The following is a 15166-nucleotide window of genomic DNA, read 5'->3' as shown; positions in this document are numbered from 1 at the left end:
ATTTCATTTTCTTTTGGCTGGTTCTTTTTTATGGCGGAAATAGGGTCGTCGTATCACCCGCGATTTTGTGAAATTATGGATTTTGAACCACCATCTGCCCCCTCTTATCTGCCCCCCTTTGGAGGAAGGGGTAGCCGAATATCTTTCATTCCAGCTGCTTAAATATCTAATGAAAAAACCCTCTTAAAAAGTTGCCGCTATGACCGTTTCATCTTTTAATCATACCAGATAAAAAACGGGAGGGTGGGTTCCCCAGTAAAAAAAGTTGACATCTTAAGCCGTACAAATATATATCCAGTCGCGTAAAAAAACTGATCAAATTATCGATTTAATTGGTTCCGATTAACGAGTTATTTTATTACCGGCAGCTATTACTTTTTATTACAATTTAGATACGGGTAATTTCTCCCTTTCCATCATTTTGGGAGACTAATTCCCCTCAATAACATCCTCGCTAGTTTACCCAGGGTTGCCACACGTCAGGGAAATCAGGGAATTTAAAAAGGAGCCTAAAAAGTCAAGGAATTTTAAGAATTTTATATAAAGTCAAGGAATTTTAAGAATTTTATATAAAGTCAAGGAATTTTAAGAATTTTATATAAAGTCAAGGAATTTTAAGAATTTTATATAAAGTCAAGGAATTTTAAGAATTTTATATAAAGTCAAGGAATTTTAAGAATTTTGTAGAAAGTCAAGGAATTTTAAGAATTTTGTATAAAGTCCAGGAATTTTAAGAATTTTGTATAAAGTCAAGGAATTTTAAGAATTTTGTATAAAGTCAAGGAATTTTAAGAATTTTGTATAAAGTCAAGGAATTTTAAGAATTTTGTAAAGTCAAGGAATTTTAAGAATTTTGTAAAGTCAAGGAATTTTAAGAATTTTATTAAGTCCAGGATTTCAATTTTATTTAAATTAGATTTGTTTCCGTCAAGATCGATAACAAAATACTTTATTTTTTATCGTAATTTACCCAACATTATTTTTTTTACTGTAAGTCAATTGACTTAATATTTACAGGGTTGTCACTAGTCAGGGAAAAGTTAGGGAATTTAGAAATTGGCCCAAAAGGTCAGGGAGTTCAATTTTATCTTGACACTTTTTGAAGGTAATTTTACTCTAAATCTATGACAAATTCTATAATTATTTATTTCCTTGGAAAGTTAGGCTTAATTTTTCAACATTCCAATAACCTTTTTACTGAAATATAAGTCCATTCAAATTTATTAATTTCTGATAAAAGTAAAATATAAAATAAAGCTTTTAGCCTTTAAAATGGTCAGGGAAAACCGGGAATAGTTATCTACCTGGATTTAATGAATGATTAGGTTTTCAAGTTTTTAAATATTTTAAAAAAATAACCAGTTCTAAGCTCAAATGTAAACGTAGACAAATCATAAGCGGACGAACGATAATAGTTCTCTCAGTTGGTCATAGATAGCGCCACCATCAACAATATAACGTATCGCAATGGCGGCGCCCGGGATAAACTCTTGGTAAATCCCGTATACGAGGAAATGCCAATACTTGTGGTGGAAATCTCCCATAGAAAATTGGGAATATAATATTGAATAGTACATTCTTACTTGGCAGCGTGTCTACGGGCGAACAGAGGTGTAAAGTCTTAACGGTGACGGTCGTACACGGGATAGTAATTTTGGTCGTTTGTAGTTTAGTGAACTTGCCCTGTCGATTTCTGTTTCCCGTATATCCCCATTAGCTAAGTGGCGGACGGCGGTGTGATGAAAGTGCTCGGAGAAGGGGTTACCGCGTTTCGCGCGCATCATCTGAATAATTACGTATTCCATTCAATCCATCCTTAGCGATCCTTCTATCCGCGACGTGTGTTTGACGCGATTCGATCCATTTGTTAAGCTAATGAAATTTCGACCCCGCAAACAGAACCGATACGTGATTTATGTAATGCGCCAATCTCGAAACTTCTCCAATTAAATTGCCCAAACTTCGTTGCGAAAATTGATAACGAAGCGGTTAAAATTAATATTGTTAATTTTATACGTCCCGGTATAGTGGATGCTTTGACACTATTGTATCCCTCCAAAAATTCTGGATTCGTTACTGAGTACCAATCTTCCTTATTTCCGTATCAATAGATTAACAAGACGTTCAATATACTAACACGTACCTTTTTTTGTCTTGAAAAAATAGTTTTTGGCCCAAAAGGTTGAACGAAAAATAACGCCAGGTGTTTGGGTTTGAATTTTCGCCGCCATCTTAGGGGCTGCCGCCAGCGCCCCTAACCCCGTATGAGCGATTTGCGAACTATCCTAACTTTTAAAATCACGCAATTTAGGCTTAAGTCTCTTATAACTGGAACGCGCCGTACGTGCAAAACAAACTTTTTTGCGTCTTCAGCAGCGCGCGCTTTTACGTTGTTTTTCCGTCTCACCGACTTCTCACCAGGTGTCGCGGCGGACGCGCGCTTTTCGATTTCCCGAAATTTCTTTATTTTAATAAAAATTAAGCACTCAATATTTTTTGATGCGGTTTTCGCCATAAATTTTAGTTTTTAATGGGCTATAGGGCTATCTAACTGGTTAAAGCTTGACCGTTCCCCTTTAAAACTACGAAATGCTTAAAATATACCTTTCATTCTTTTAAATATTTTTTGGGAAGAAAGCATAATGCGATCTAAATAAGTAACTATATTCTTAAAACTATTGCATCGGACCAGGAACTAAATTAATTATATTAGTTCTTGATCGGACCAATATGGTTATATGTAAAGAAGTGTAAGTTTCATTAGTGTCTAACCAATTCCTTAAATTCCAACAATCGATTACAGCCTTTGGTAATGCTAAATTTGCAATCATTTACGTAGTCAGCCCAGCGGTCCTATAATTTCTATAAAATCCTATGTTTTTCAATCTATCCAATATTATCCTGTAATTTCTTGATATGTCCTATAAAGTCCGATATTTGAGGTAATATGTGTTTTCAATGCACATAATTATCTAGTTGAATTATTCTCAAACGAAAACTATCGCTAAATATTTTTTGGGTTGCTTCCATAGAGCAAGTATGCAACAACGATTTTTCTATAGCTTATTTTGGAAAATTATATTTTCAAGTGAGATCTATAGTAACATTAGAAATTTATGTTATTGTTAAGAAAGAATTTACAATGTAAATAAAAATTTACTCTCCAGGATTTTAGTTAAAAATAAAATTTGTATACTTTTTGAAAATAAATTCCGTATCTTAACCGGAAATTTAACTAAGAAAGCTTAGGCCTATATAATCCTGTATAATCCTATAATTTAAAAAAATATCAATCAATTTTTGCTATAAGGAATTTAATATTTTGGCTGGGCTGCCTGATTTACGTAGCCTTTTTAGTACAGTTAAATCTACAGATTTGTAAGTAGATATCGGGGAATTCAATTTTTAATTTGACCTTTTGGACGGTAATTTTACTCTATATCTATGACAAATTCTATGATTATCATTTATTCCTGGGAAAGTGTGGCTAATTTTTTCAACATTGCAATAACCTTTTTACTGAAATATAAGTCCATTTAAATTTATTAACTTCGGGTAAAAGTAAAATAAAAATAAAACTTTTGGCCTTAATAAAAGTCAGGGAAAATCTCTTAAAATGGTCAGCGAAAACATTGAATTTGAATCTGAAAATTTTGTGGCAACCCTTGTGTTGAAAATGTCAAATTTCATATTTATCTTTTACTATTCTGCCATCCTAATAAATAATTCTGGTATTTCGAAAATACGGTCGATTTTAAAAGTGGTTTTATGACAAAACGCCTAATACAGGGCTCCCAGAGTTCCTATAATTCCTATAATTTCAATATGATCCTAAAATTTCCTATTTTCTCAAAATTGTTCCTATAAATTCCTTTTTTTTCGAAATTTTCTAGTTTTTCTATAGCTATATCCAGAAATTCCTATAATTTTAAATATAATGTATTAGAAAACAGCCTTAACGTTTGGGAAAAATTTGCCTTCTAAATAGAGCTTAGCTCTGGCTTAGGTCCGGTGTTCCCGAAAACATCCAACGGTTGGACTCCCAGAGTTCCTATAAATTCCTATAATTTCAATATACTCCTATAGTTTCCTATTTTTTCAAAATTGTTCCTATAAATTCCTATTTTTTGGCTAAAAATGTTCCTATAAATTCCTATATTTTCTATGAAATTTCCTATAATTCCTATAATATTAAAAAAAAAATCGCTGGGAGCCCTGCTAATATATTTTATAATTTGGTCTATATTTTCAGTGTGTTCCCATAGTTAAGTACAATATCTGCCTGTTTTTAAGGAATATTTCGTACTTAACCCGTTGCATTTCGAACAAAATTAGATGAGTTATAGCGTCAAAAATATTTAACCCAATTTCTTTAAAAACCTATATTTTTATTGTAATTTCAACCGAAAGTATAGTGTCAGTGCTACATCACGCAACGTCACCCATGCCTAAAATGGCGGCCATGGCCAAAGCTACGAGGTGATACTACTCTATAGTCAGGGAATTCGCATCTGGAAATTTTATGGAGCAGACTGATATTTCTCTCGGAAGAGACGTATTTGGGTTTAGCGCCACGGACGCGTTTATTTTCCAGCATTATCCCTCTCTCCATCTTTTCCCAAATTTGTCGATTACCTTCTAAGAGGAGGAGACACTTTATGAAACGGAGGAAACTCCCGCTTGAAATTGTCCGCGGTGAAACGCGGGTGGTCTCTCTTAAATGAAGCAGGTGTGGGACATATGCTACAATTCGCTCTCAGCGGCAGGAACCCCTTCCGCCGCGCGGTCGCCCACATCTCTCCGCCGCAGTGAGGCGCCGGATCCGTCTTCTCCCCTTTAGGCGTTTCTGGATCTCTCTCTCTCTCGTAGCTCGGGATATTTCTTCTCTCTGAATAATCCGCGTCGATTCGCGGGGCTCTTGAAATTCGGAAGTCTTCCGTATCGAACCGTTTCCACGCTCGTGTGGATCGAATTTTAGACAAATTTTTCCAGTTCCAATTTGAACACTCGACCCTTCGATTTCTTTACGCTTTTAGGCCTCATAATGTTGTCTAGATTGCCTTGAGGCTATAACAGGGTTGCCACACTTCAGGGAAAAGTCAGGGAATTTAAAAATGGGCCTAAAATGTCAGGGAATTTTAAGAATTGGTAAAAATTCAGGAAAAAGTCAGGGAATTCAATTTAGTCTTGGCACTTTTTGAAGGTAATTTAACTCTAGATCTATGACAAATTCCACGATTATCATTTATTTCCTTGAATGTTTGGCTAATTTTTTCAACATTGCAATAACCTTTTTACTGAAATATAAGTTCATCTAAATTTATTAACTTCTGATAAAATTAAAATATAAAAGTAAAATTTTGGCCTTAATAAGTCAGGGAAAATCTGTTAAAATGTTCAGGCAAAATAGGGAATTTGAATCTGAAATTTTTTTTGGCAACCCTGTATAAGGCGATACTATAAAGTCAATTTGGTCTTAACCAACTTGTTAAAATGGGAAAACAAAATCACGTGACAACCTTTTCACAGCCAACTTCGATTCGTTAACTCGTGTTCATAGTTGGCCGTGCGACGTTAAAGAAAATAAATATTCCTTCCAGATACTGCAGACAGCTAATTAACTTGCTTTTCTATTACAAAATGTTTTAACTAATAATAACAGAAGTAAATGAACCGAAGTTATTGAAATAGCGCTCAGAATTGGAGGGCGTTTTCCTTATGAAAATGATGATAAAATCGAGTCAAATAAAAAGCTAATTTCTATCCCTGTATTTTGACGCGATAAATTGCACTTGGGAATTTCTATGTATAAAAAATGGTTTCATAAAAACCAAAACTTTTTTCGGCCTAGGAGCGCGCAAAATTTCAAATTCGAGGTAAAAATGTAACTTCATAAGGAAAACGTCTCCAACATGGGGAGTATAGCAGTCTGATAACTTCGGTTCATTTACTTCTGATGATAATAATAAATAGATAATTTAAACGAATAGATCAAAATATAAACCACCATTAGCAAAATAAAATGATAATAGTTCGTTTTCTGCAGTTCTCCACAAGTCACGTGACTTCCATCTCTTCAGCCCCCCTGAACTTAATAGTTTCGCCTATAGAGTGCTAGCAGTTGATGCGTTTTTAAAAGTTAGTGACGTCACAGCCGTAGCTTCCGTAATGGTTGTCATGAAAACTCGCGTTTTTTCTCAATAGACGTTTAACATTGGTGACGTCGCAGGGTTTCAAGCTGCTGGCACTCTATTGCGTACTCTTTAACTTTCTATAAATTGGCCTGAGCTTCCTATTTTCTCATTGTTCTCCGTTTCGCCTATTTATTCAACGGAAGATGGCGGTACGAAACGTTGATAACAAAATACCCCTATCTACTGGAGAGTCGGGTTCTCTTCGTCAGTTTTTCTAGCGCCATTACAAAAAAAAATTTAAGATCAAATCTACTTTGTCGAAATTTGACCTGAATTTTTTTAACGAGAGGCCCCCCACCCCTTTTTGCTTTAGGTCCGTCACTTGGAAACCGTTCCTTTTTTCGGCGAAATAAATCGTTATTTTTAATGGAATACGATACGCGTGGTTAAGTCTAGAAATGTAGCGTTAATTCAAAATGAAAGGACTTGAAATCCCATCTTTTTTTGTTTCATTTTCTTAGAAATTAAAGAAAATTATTAGTTTTTACAAAAATGTTTTTTTTTTTTTCATTCATTATCGTCAGTGAAACCAATTTTTCTTAGGACAGTTCGGTGACCTTTTTAAAAATATTGATAGAAACTAAAACTTGTTACGTTACTTTAAATTACTAGTGGTTTCAACAAGAAGTTAAAAGTGCACGTAATAAATAGTTCTTTTTATAAAGTAACGGGGCCTTCTTGTTTAAATGTTGCTCCTACGTCACAGTCTCTTACTTTGGCAAGCCTACTAGCGCGCGCTGTAGTCGCGAGGAACATAGGTTTTTCTAGCGCGCGTGCAAATAGCTCGTGCGAAGAATAAGAATAAAGCTGGGTCCTGTGACGTAAGAGCAACATTTTAACAAGTTGGGCAAGACCACTTTTTATTTTATAAAATCAACTATTGAAAAAAAAAAGCTTATACCTTCCTTCCATTCAGGTCAAAATATAAAAATATGTTTGCCCTTTTTAAAAAAAAACACACAATTTTTATTTAACTCAAAAATTACATAATTCAACGTCAGTCAGATGAAAATTAAAAGAAAAATATTTTCCACCACAAGATAACAAATTTAGTTATTTTTAAAATGTTTTAAATGTGCAATTATGAAATAATAAAACTGAACGGTGAATATCAATGCCCTAAAATTATCCGAACAGCCATGCCATTTGTGGCAGAAAAGTATTGTCAAACAAATTTAACTCTACAGTATGTGGAAAGATTAATTGCAAATTTCTTAAGTTTATTTTATGCTTTAAATCTTTAAATATGAAAGCTAATATTCCGCTGTAGAAGATATCAACTGGATTCCAATACTTCACCTCGACTAAGCAGAATTTGAACATCGTAATAGACCTGTGAACAGAAACACAGCTAAGACTAGGGTGACCACAGTTCCTATATTTCCTATTTTTCCTATAATTTAACGTCCTTCCTTTTTTCTCCTATAATTTCATTAAATGTCCTATAATTATATTAAATATTTTACCCTTAGAAGTCTTTTTAACGTCCTAGTTTTTAAAGATGCTTATTTCCAACACTGTTCGGCGATAGTTTTAGACTATTTTAATCGGTTATCAACCTTATTTTGAATGTTATACACCCTTTTAAGAATTTTGACAATCGTTTTCTCTTATTGTATAATTAATTTTCTCCTTTTCCCCCCAATTTTCTTCCTATATTTTCCTATATTTCACTGATAAATTTCCTATAATTCCTTTAAAGGATTTTAAAATATGTGGCCCCCATGTAAGACTTATATTAAAGGAATTTTTAGAAAATTGATATAGTAACGTGGAGGTAGAATGCTTAACTTATTTGCTAAAATGGGTATTTATTTTCATAAATTTTATTACCACCAAAATAATTTAATTTTTCAGCAAAAATGATTTTCTCCACACGAAAATATTTAAATTTTTAATTTGATTTGGCTGGTAGATGGTAGAAATCTTGTAATATATTAAAATGCAATAAATATGTAATAAAAAGTGAAGCCATCGCCCCCTAAATAATATCCATTAAAAACGAAATAATAATTTTGATATCGCCTCGGAGATGATCGAGTCAACGCGCTGCTTAATGAATATTCATTTCTTTCATAGTTTCGCAAATCCGTTTGAAAAATGCACTTCCCATATCCGGCTTAAACGGAATATATATTTTTTTCGGGGAGGGAGTTTCGTTTTTGGTAACCCGATATATAAAGCGTGAGGAAATTACGCCATTGTTATTTAAATTTATCATGTCCAGAATGACGGGCCGCTATTTCGCCTTTTTTACATTTTCCCCCTTAAAGCCTAGTTCCCACTTAGCGAAAAAAAAACATTTTCCCGCTGAAAATTTGTCGCTCGCGAATAAAATTTGCGATTTTTTTCAAATTTGCCGCTAAAGTCGCGTCTCCGCGGTATCTAGCGAATGTTCTATTTTTTGACGTCCACACCTTGGCGATAAAAAGCTTCAGCCAATCAGAAAACGCGTTCCCTCGATCTATTCCGCTCCCTAGGTCTTTAGAAAAGCGGCTCAGCCAACTTGACCAAGATACTGAAGTAAAGCTAATTATCTCACGAATAGAATCGTTTATTTATTGAAATTATCAACAGGAACATCCATTTGGTTAATTTTGAGCTGATGTTTTATGTTAGGCCTAAAACATTACTAAAAACCCGCACGAGTTGTTTTCAGCGTTTTTAAATTTTCGCGCTAAAGTGAGAACCGCTTCCCCAGCGACCGAAATAACGCGTCTTTTTTCATTGCGCGAAAATTTTATTCGTCTCGAAAATTCGCCAAGTGGGAACTAGCCTTTAAGCTGTTGTATGGAATAATGGTATTCGAGTATTTTTAGCGAACGCCGGTATTTCCAATATTTTAATATTTATTTCGATGCTAATCGCGGAATTTGCTAGATAAACGTGAGTCGCATTCCTCGAAGATATTTTATATTGACAAATCTGATTATTTTAACTTTGCAAAGAGCTTTATATACAGGGTGTTTCACTCGGAACAACTCCTTCTCCGTTGAGTTTGCAAGTTCTCTCCCCACGGTTTAAAGGGGTTTTACCCCGAGCTTTTCGGTTTCCCCTTCCATAAAAACTTGTTGAGGTTAACGGCAATAGTTAATAGCTGTTGGCTCGCGTGGCATGAAGGGCTTGCCGCCACCCTCCTACGCGTTGTAACCCGGCCACCTGAATTAATGGCTTTCAAAATCGCTTGATGACTTAGGCCTAAGGTGGTGCCTTGGGTATTAGCCTAGCTGGAAAAAAGTGCCTGTTTTTTCCCCCATTTTCCTACAATGAGTTAAAAGAGCGCCAGAGAGCTTCAAAGTGTGGCCTACTATACCCGGGAAGTAGGCTGCAACAAGCGCAAAACTAAGCTTCAGGGGAATGCGAACATTAAGGTTTGGGTTCGTGTGATAGGCATACTTCTCAACTCAACCCCTACAACTCCTTAAAATTTTTGCATCACCTTTTGAAACACCCTGTATTGTGTAGTGTAAAAACGAGTCTACCACATTTCGACAGTCGTACGATTTATGAGGCTAGTGTATAGAACAACACGTTTTTTAGCTCTATATATAAATATATATATTATATATATGCCTGTTTAAGTGTGTTATCACTTGTAGAATGTCAAATATTTGCTAGGTAAGCTCGTGTGAGACTAGTTTTTGGGACTGCCGGGCCCACTTGTTTCTTTGAGATTCGAACATGACGATACGGTGCCCGTACTAATTTTTTTCAGCCAGATTTCCCTCTGAAAGTAAAGAGGCTTAGATGGGGGAGCGTGAATGCGTAAACTCCGAAGAAAGTACAATGTTGAAAGCGCGTAACTCTCCATCGTCAAGTCGGACGGCTTTGGCACTTTCATCTTCGGGGGATATTTATTCGCTCCCCCTGCCAGTCGTACGTATAAATCCGCTTTATTCGTCGGTGCTAAAATTGCGCGAGTTCCCTCGAGGGAATAATAAAGCCAGCTTGGCCAGGTTTTCCCGACATTAACACGCACCGACCGCATTTGCTGTAACGACTTCACAGCTTTTTTGAGGCGTCGCGATGGGTTTATTTAAAACTTATTTTTTCCGTGGGATTTTATTAAATCTTATATTTATATCTCAAACGTACAGTGTAATAATTTATTAGCGTTTACAACATTCACCAATCTAAAATTCGGAAAAAAATCCTTACTCTCTCATCCTAATAAATAGACAGCTCACATATCCATAAGTAACATAATAATAAGTATGACACTTTCTATTCTCCCAACGCTAGTTTTCTAATGATAGTTTGTCACCAATTACCATAAATACATTACGTGGCTAAGTACTGAGATTTCACCAGGAGCTGTTAATGGTTTATAGAAGTGTAAGGTAATCCCGACAGCCTTTTTGAAGGATCGGCCAAGGCTTATAAATTTTAAAGACTTTCAACAGTAAAAATAACGTGTATTTTGGCAAAATAATTGACTTTTATAAATACATCCTTCGCTTTGTTAACCTAGCAGTAATTTTTCCAACAAATATAATAGGGTATGTTGAGTTTGCTCTGGGGAAACTTCCAATTACGCAATTATTCGATGACAAACTATCATTAACCGAAGTAGTTCAGTTTCATACTTATTTTTTATTAGGTAACTTTTGACATATGGATATTGTTATTATCCGTGCATTCTCACTGACCTTTCGATAAAGTTTATTAGCTAAAGCATCATTAGTATGTGATAGTATTAGCCGGAAGCACCGAAACAAATTTGCTATAATCATAAGTGGATAATAAAAATAAGTATGCCACTTCTTATTCACCCAATGCAAATATTTTAATGATAGTCCGTTTCGCCAATGACAACGAAAACCATTACGTACCGACAGACTGACAACTCTCCGCGAACTGCTCCTAGTTTTTGGAGGAAGCCCGGAAAATCGCCTTTTCGACGAACCAGCCCAAGGCCTATTTAAAATTGAAATGCTTTCAAAAATGTAAATAACGATTACTTTTGGAAAATAATGAAAAATTATTGAATCGGAAGATAAAAATAACCATTATAAACACTGGCTCCATTTCAGGAGTTAGTTTTTTTTTTAAATTTCAAAACTAAACAACTATTTTGCCAACGGAAAGAGTAGGAAGGGACGAGTTTCCTGTTCGGAAACTTCCTATTTCGCAATCTCTCCACGACAGGCTATCATTAACCGAATTCGGTCAGCGCCATACTTATGTTTATTATCCACTTATGCTATGATAAAGAAGGGGAAATTTTGCAGTCCTTTCCTTTTATATAATAGAATGAAAAATATATCGGTCAGGGGTTCCCGGCGGAACTTTCTCCTCTCCACTGATTCCCCCACATCTCTCTCGCTTCGAACCTCTCCATCCCCATCCTCCCACATCCTCTCCTTCCAGTTTGATCCTGAGCATCTTCCTCGTCTCCCAAAATAGCTCCCTTTTCCGCTTCTCCGGCGGCGTCCTATTATTGACGCCTCCATTCATTACAGAATCTTTCCCTCTCTTCGACCATCGCGTTGAGATTCGCGCGCCGTAAAGGTCACGGCTGTTTGTATTCGAGCGCTCCGACATTACTCAAACCGGGGTGGTGCCCCCACTCGCGCGAAATAGACGAAATTATCCGCAGTCCTATATGTACAGCCAAATTACGTTAAAACTGACAAAAATGTATAATTTATTTCGTTCACTGGACTGGGGTTTTTTTTCTTTTGGAGGAATAGGAATAAATCCTTGAACTTCTGTGATAGAAGGCTCAACCTTTGACCTTTCGGGCCCGCAGATGTTTTTCTTTCTATACCCGGCGTTAAAAATGCGTGGGTTAATGGTTATGAGGGATATAGCGGGATTGTTTTTACCAGCGAAATATAAACAGATTGCACTTCCCCTCATTTCTCCCAAACTGCTGTTATATTGGTTATTTTTCCACTTTGACGTTACGGTATAAGCATATTGGCGTTGAAATGCGGCTTCATTCTATATATTTCTCGGGACTCTACTGTGAGATTGTTTAATGTTTACATCTGACGCCGGTCTTTTTCTAATACAATGGCTTTATTGAAGCGTGGTGATTGAAAGGCAGGTTTCGGGGGAAAGTTGTCTGGAAAATGTACGGTTTTTGCCCGTGTTTTCTCTAGCAAATCTGTGACGGGTCGTAAATAGATGACCGATAACCGTAGAAACGAGAAGATTTATGATATATTTTGGAGGGCTTTAGTCGCCGAATGAAGAGATAATTTTATAGTCTGCTAGGCTTGGGAAATTGATAATTTTTGGGTTCCAAAAAGAGACTTGAGAAAACGTTATTTTGACACCAATAAAAATATGAATTATAATTAATGGATGTTTATATTTATTTGGGAATCAGATATCCGAACTCAGTTGAACGAGCAATTGAAATGTCTAGACGTCAGGTTGGAAACGCAAGTCAATCTGGTCTCGGAAATTCAAGATTACTTCCGGAGAAGGGCGGAAGTCGAGTTGGAATATTCTCGCTCTCTGGAAAAGCTCTCCAAAGGACTCCTGCTCCGTCACAAAGCCGAAAAACAAAAGTAAGTCTCCTACTGGGCTCAAAATTGAATATCATCCCTTCACTTATAGCTTCCGTATAAGCCTAATGACATTTTTAATTTTTAATTTTAAAAACGAAATTGAAAAAAAATAATGTAGTGGAGCTTTATTATTTACGCTTTTCCAGACGTGACCAATGGCATCTCTTCTCTTCTTACTCTTGCTGGCAACATCTGGTAGCAACGACCAGACGCCAAAGTCGCGATCACGCCGTCTTGAGTGAAATTTATGCCAACCAACTTATCAGCCGCTTCAATCACATTATGGAAGACGTCCAGAGAATATTCAAAAGAGTGCGTATAATCTAATATCCTCCCTCCTGCCACCAGAAATAAAATTTAAATATAATCTCATCTGACTCGACCGGGGGGGGGGGGTGAAATTTAGCCACTGTCAGTAATCTCGCTCGAGACCACGAACAGCTAAATCACTTACTTATCTTTTTTATAGTGTCGGGAAATTGGAATAGAAGGACATGAAGAATTACTCAAAGTGTTGCACGAGCTTCATACTGTAGGTTTTATTTTATAAAAAATATTATTAACTTATGGTTTAATTAAATTAAATATACCGAACGAATTGTTTAGTCCATGAAAACCTATCACACGTATCACGCCGAGGAACGACAAGCTGAAGGGAAATTAAGGGCGATTGAGTCCCAACGTGCTAAATTAGAGCAATCTATTCCCAAGGAAAAGCTAGAAAGATCCAAGAAGTTTCGACTGATTGTTAAGGAAATTGAAAAGGTTGGTTTCGCATTACGTCCTGAGTTTTAGTTGAAGCTGATAATTAATTTTCTCAAACAGAGACAATCCAAGTACAATGATGCCAAAATAAAAGCTTTGAAAGCCAGAAACGATTATCTTCTGTCTATGGACGCTTCCAATGCAGCAATCCACAAATACTTCGTTGACGACCTCTCTGATCTCATTGATGTAAGTTGCACCTTTTTTTTGGTGAAAAAAAGGACATTGACCTCTAATTTAAGTGGTAGGGTCATGGGAGAAATAATAACAACACATGATCTGCCAAAAACTTGAAAATCATGTTTAATTAGCCTTTTCCGTTTACATAAGAAGCATGAAGACTTGGCCCTCTAACATCAATGACAAATGTAGCAGCCAATTTGAAGGTCATAGACTGCTGTATTCTTCGGCTGGTAGATGATAAATCAGAGGCGTACCAAGGGTTAAGGGGTTAATATTTAATCAGGCGCTAATTAAGCTGGCTATCATGTAGGGGGGGGGGGGGGGCGCCAAAACACTCCTACCTTTAATGTCCACTTTTGAAACTTTTTAACGCCATATACCCTCGGTACGCTAGTGCTGAGCAGCCAAAAATTCTACAGTTTGAGCTTTTCGCGTTGGCCGCTACGTGGCTCTATGTTAACTGAAAAGGCTAATTCCTCTCTGGTCTACATATAAAACTTTGTACTTCTCTATGTGTCCACCTATATTGTTTGTAAAAGTGCTTTGATATATCTTCCAGTGTATGGATTTTGGTTTTCATACATGTCTGGCTCGCACATTGATGATGCATCTGAGCTCCGAGGATTCCCTCCGAAAATCCCAGCAAAGTCACATTGATGGAATGAACAAATGTATCACTAGCTTAGACTCTCGCGTAGACAAACAAAAGTTCCTTGAGTTTAACAACTCGGCTTTCATGGTGCCAAAGAAATTTGAATTCCAGTCGCACAAAGCGGATGAGGTTGGTTTGACTCTTCTAAAAGGGTTAATGTAAAACTACAAAAATTATATTAATTAACTTTTAATATTGAAGTGTGTCGAAATATCAGTTGAGAAAAACATTAAAGAAGACCTTGAACAACGTCAAAAACAATTAGACAAACGCCTAACTGCCTTGAAAACTGAAAGTGAAGAGGTATTGTTTGAGATTTCCATTTCTTTATAACTAGGACATGATAGTTTGGGGAACTAGGACATGATAGTTTGGGGAACTAGGACATGATAGTTTGGGGAACTAGGACATGATAGTTTGGGGAACTAGGACATGATAGTTTGGGGAACTAGGACATGATAGTTTGGGGAACTAGGACATTATAGTTTTGGGGAACTAGGACATTATAGTTTTGGGGAACTAGGACATTATAGTTTTGGGGAACTAGGACATTATAGTTTTGGGGAACTAGGACATTATAGTTTTGGGGAACTAGGACATTATAGTTTTGGGGAACTAGGACATTATAGTTTTGGGGAACTAGGACATTATAGTTTTGGGGAACTAGGACATTATAGTTTTGGGGAACTAGGACATTATAGTTTTGGGGAACTAGGACATTATAGTTTTGGGGAACTAGGACATTATAGTTTTGGGGAACTAGGACATTATAGTTTTGGGGAACTAGGACATTATAGTTTTGGGGAACTAGGACATAGTTTTGGGGAACTAGGACATAGTTTTGGGGAACT

At 36.2% G+C, this 15166-nt stretch overlaps 1 protein-coding gene across 5 annotated transcripts in view; it reads left to right on the top strand.

Moving 5' to 3' along the window:
- Positions 1 to 15166, top strand: part of LOC149941319 (SLIT-ROBO Rho GTPase-activating protein 1-like) — a 127210-nt gene that overhangs the window by 106438 nt on the left and 5606 nt on the right. For all 5 annotated transcript variants that reach the window (XM_090180207.1, XM_090180204.1, XM_090180203.1 and 2 more), the window contains 7 exons: positions 12532 to 12715; positions 12862 to 13027; positions 13185 to 13247; positions 13322 to 13480; positions 13541 to 13669; positions 14223 to 14444; positions 14517 to 14618. In XM_090180207.1, the coding sequence (XP_090036333.1) occupies positions 12532 to 12715; positions 12862 to 13027; positions 13185 to 13247; positions 13322 to 13480; positions 13541 to 13669; positions 14223 to 14444; positions 14517 to 14618 (1025 nt within the window). The remainder of the gene's footprint in view (positions 1 to 12531; positions 12716 to 12861; positions 13028 to 13184; positions 13248 to 13321; positions 13481 to 13540; positions 13670 to 14222; positions 14445 to 14516; positions 14619 to 15166) is intronic.

The sequence above is a fragment of the Leiobunum rupestre genome, chromosome 6 (assembly GCF_980474605.1).
Source record: "Leiobunum rupestre chromosome 6, qqLeiRupe1.1.hap1, whole genome shotgun sequence".
Lineage (NCBI taxonomy): Eukaryota > Metazoa > Arthropoda > Arachnida > Opiliones > Sclerosomatidae > Leiobunum > Leiobunum rupestre.
This window is presented reverse-complemented; position numbering and strand designations above follow the sequence as displayed.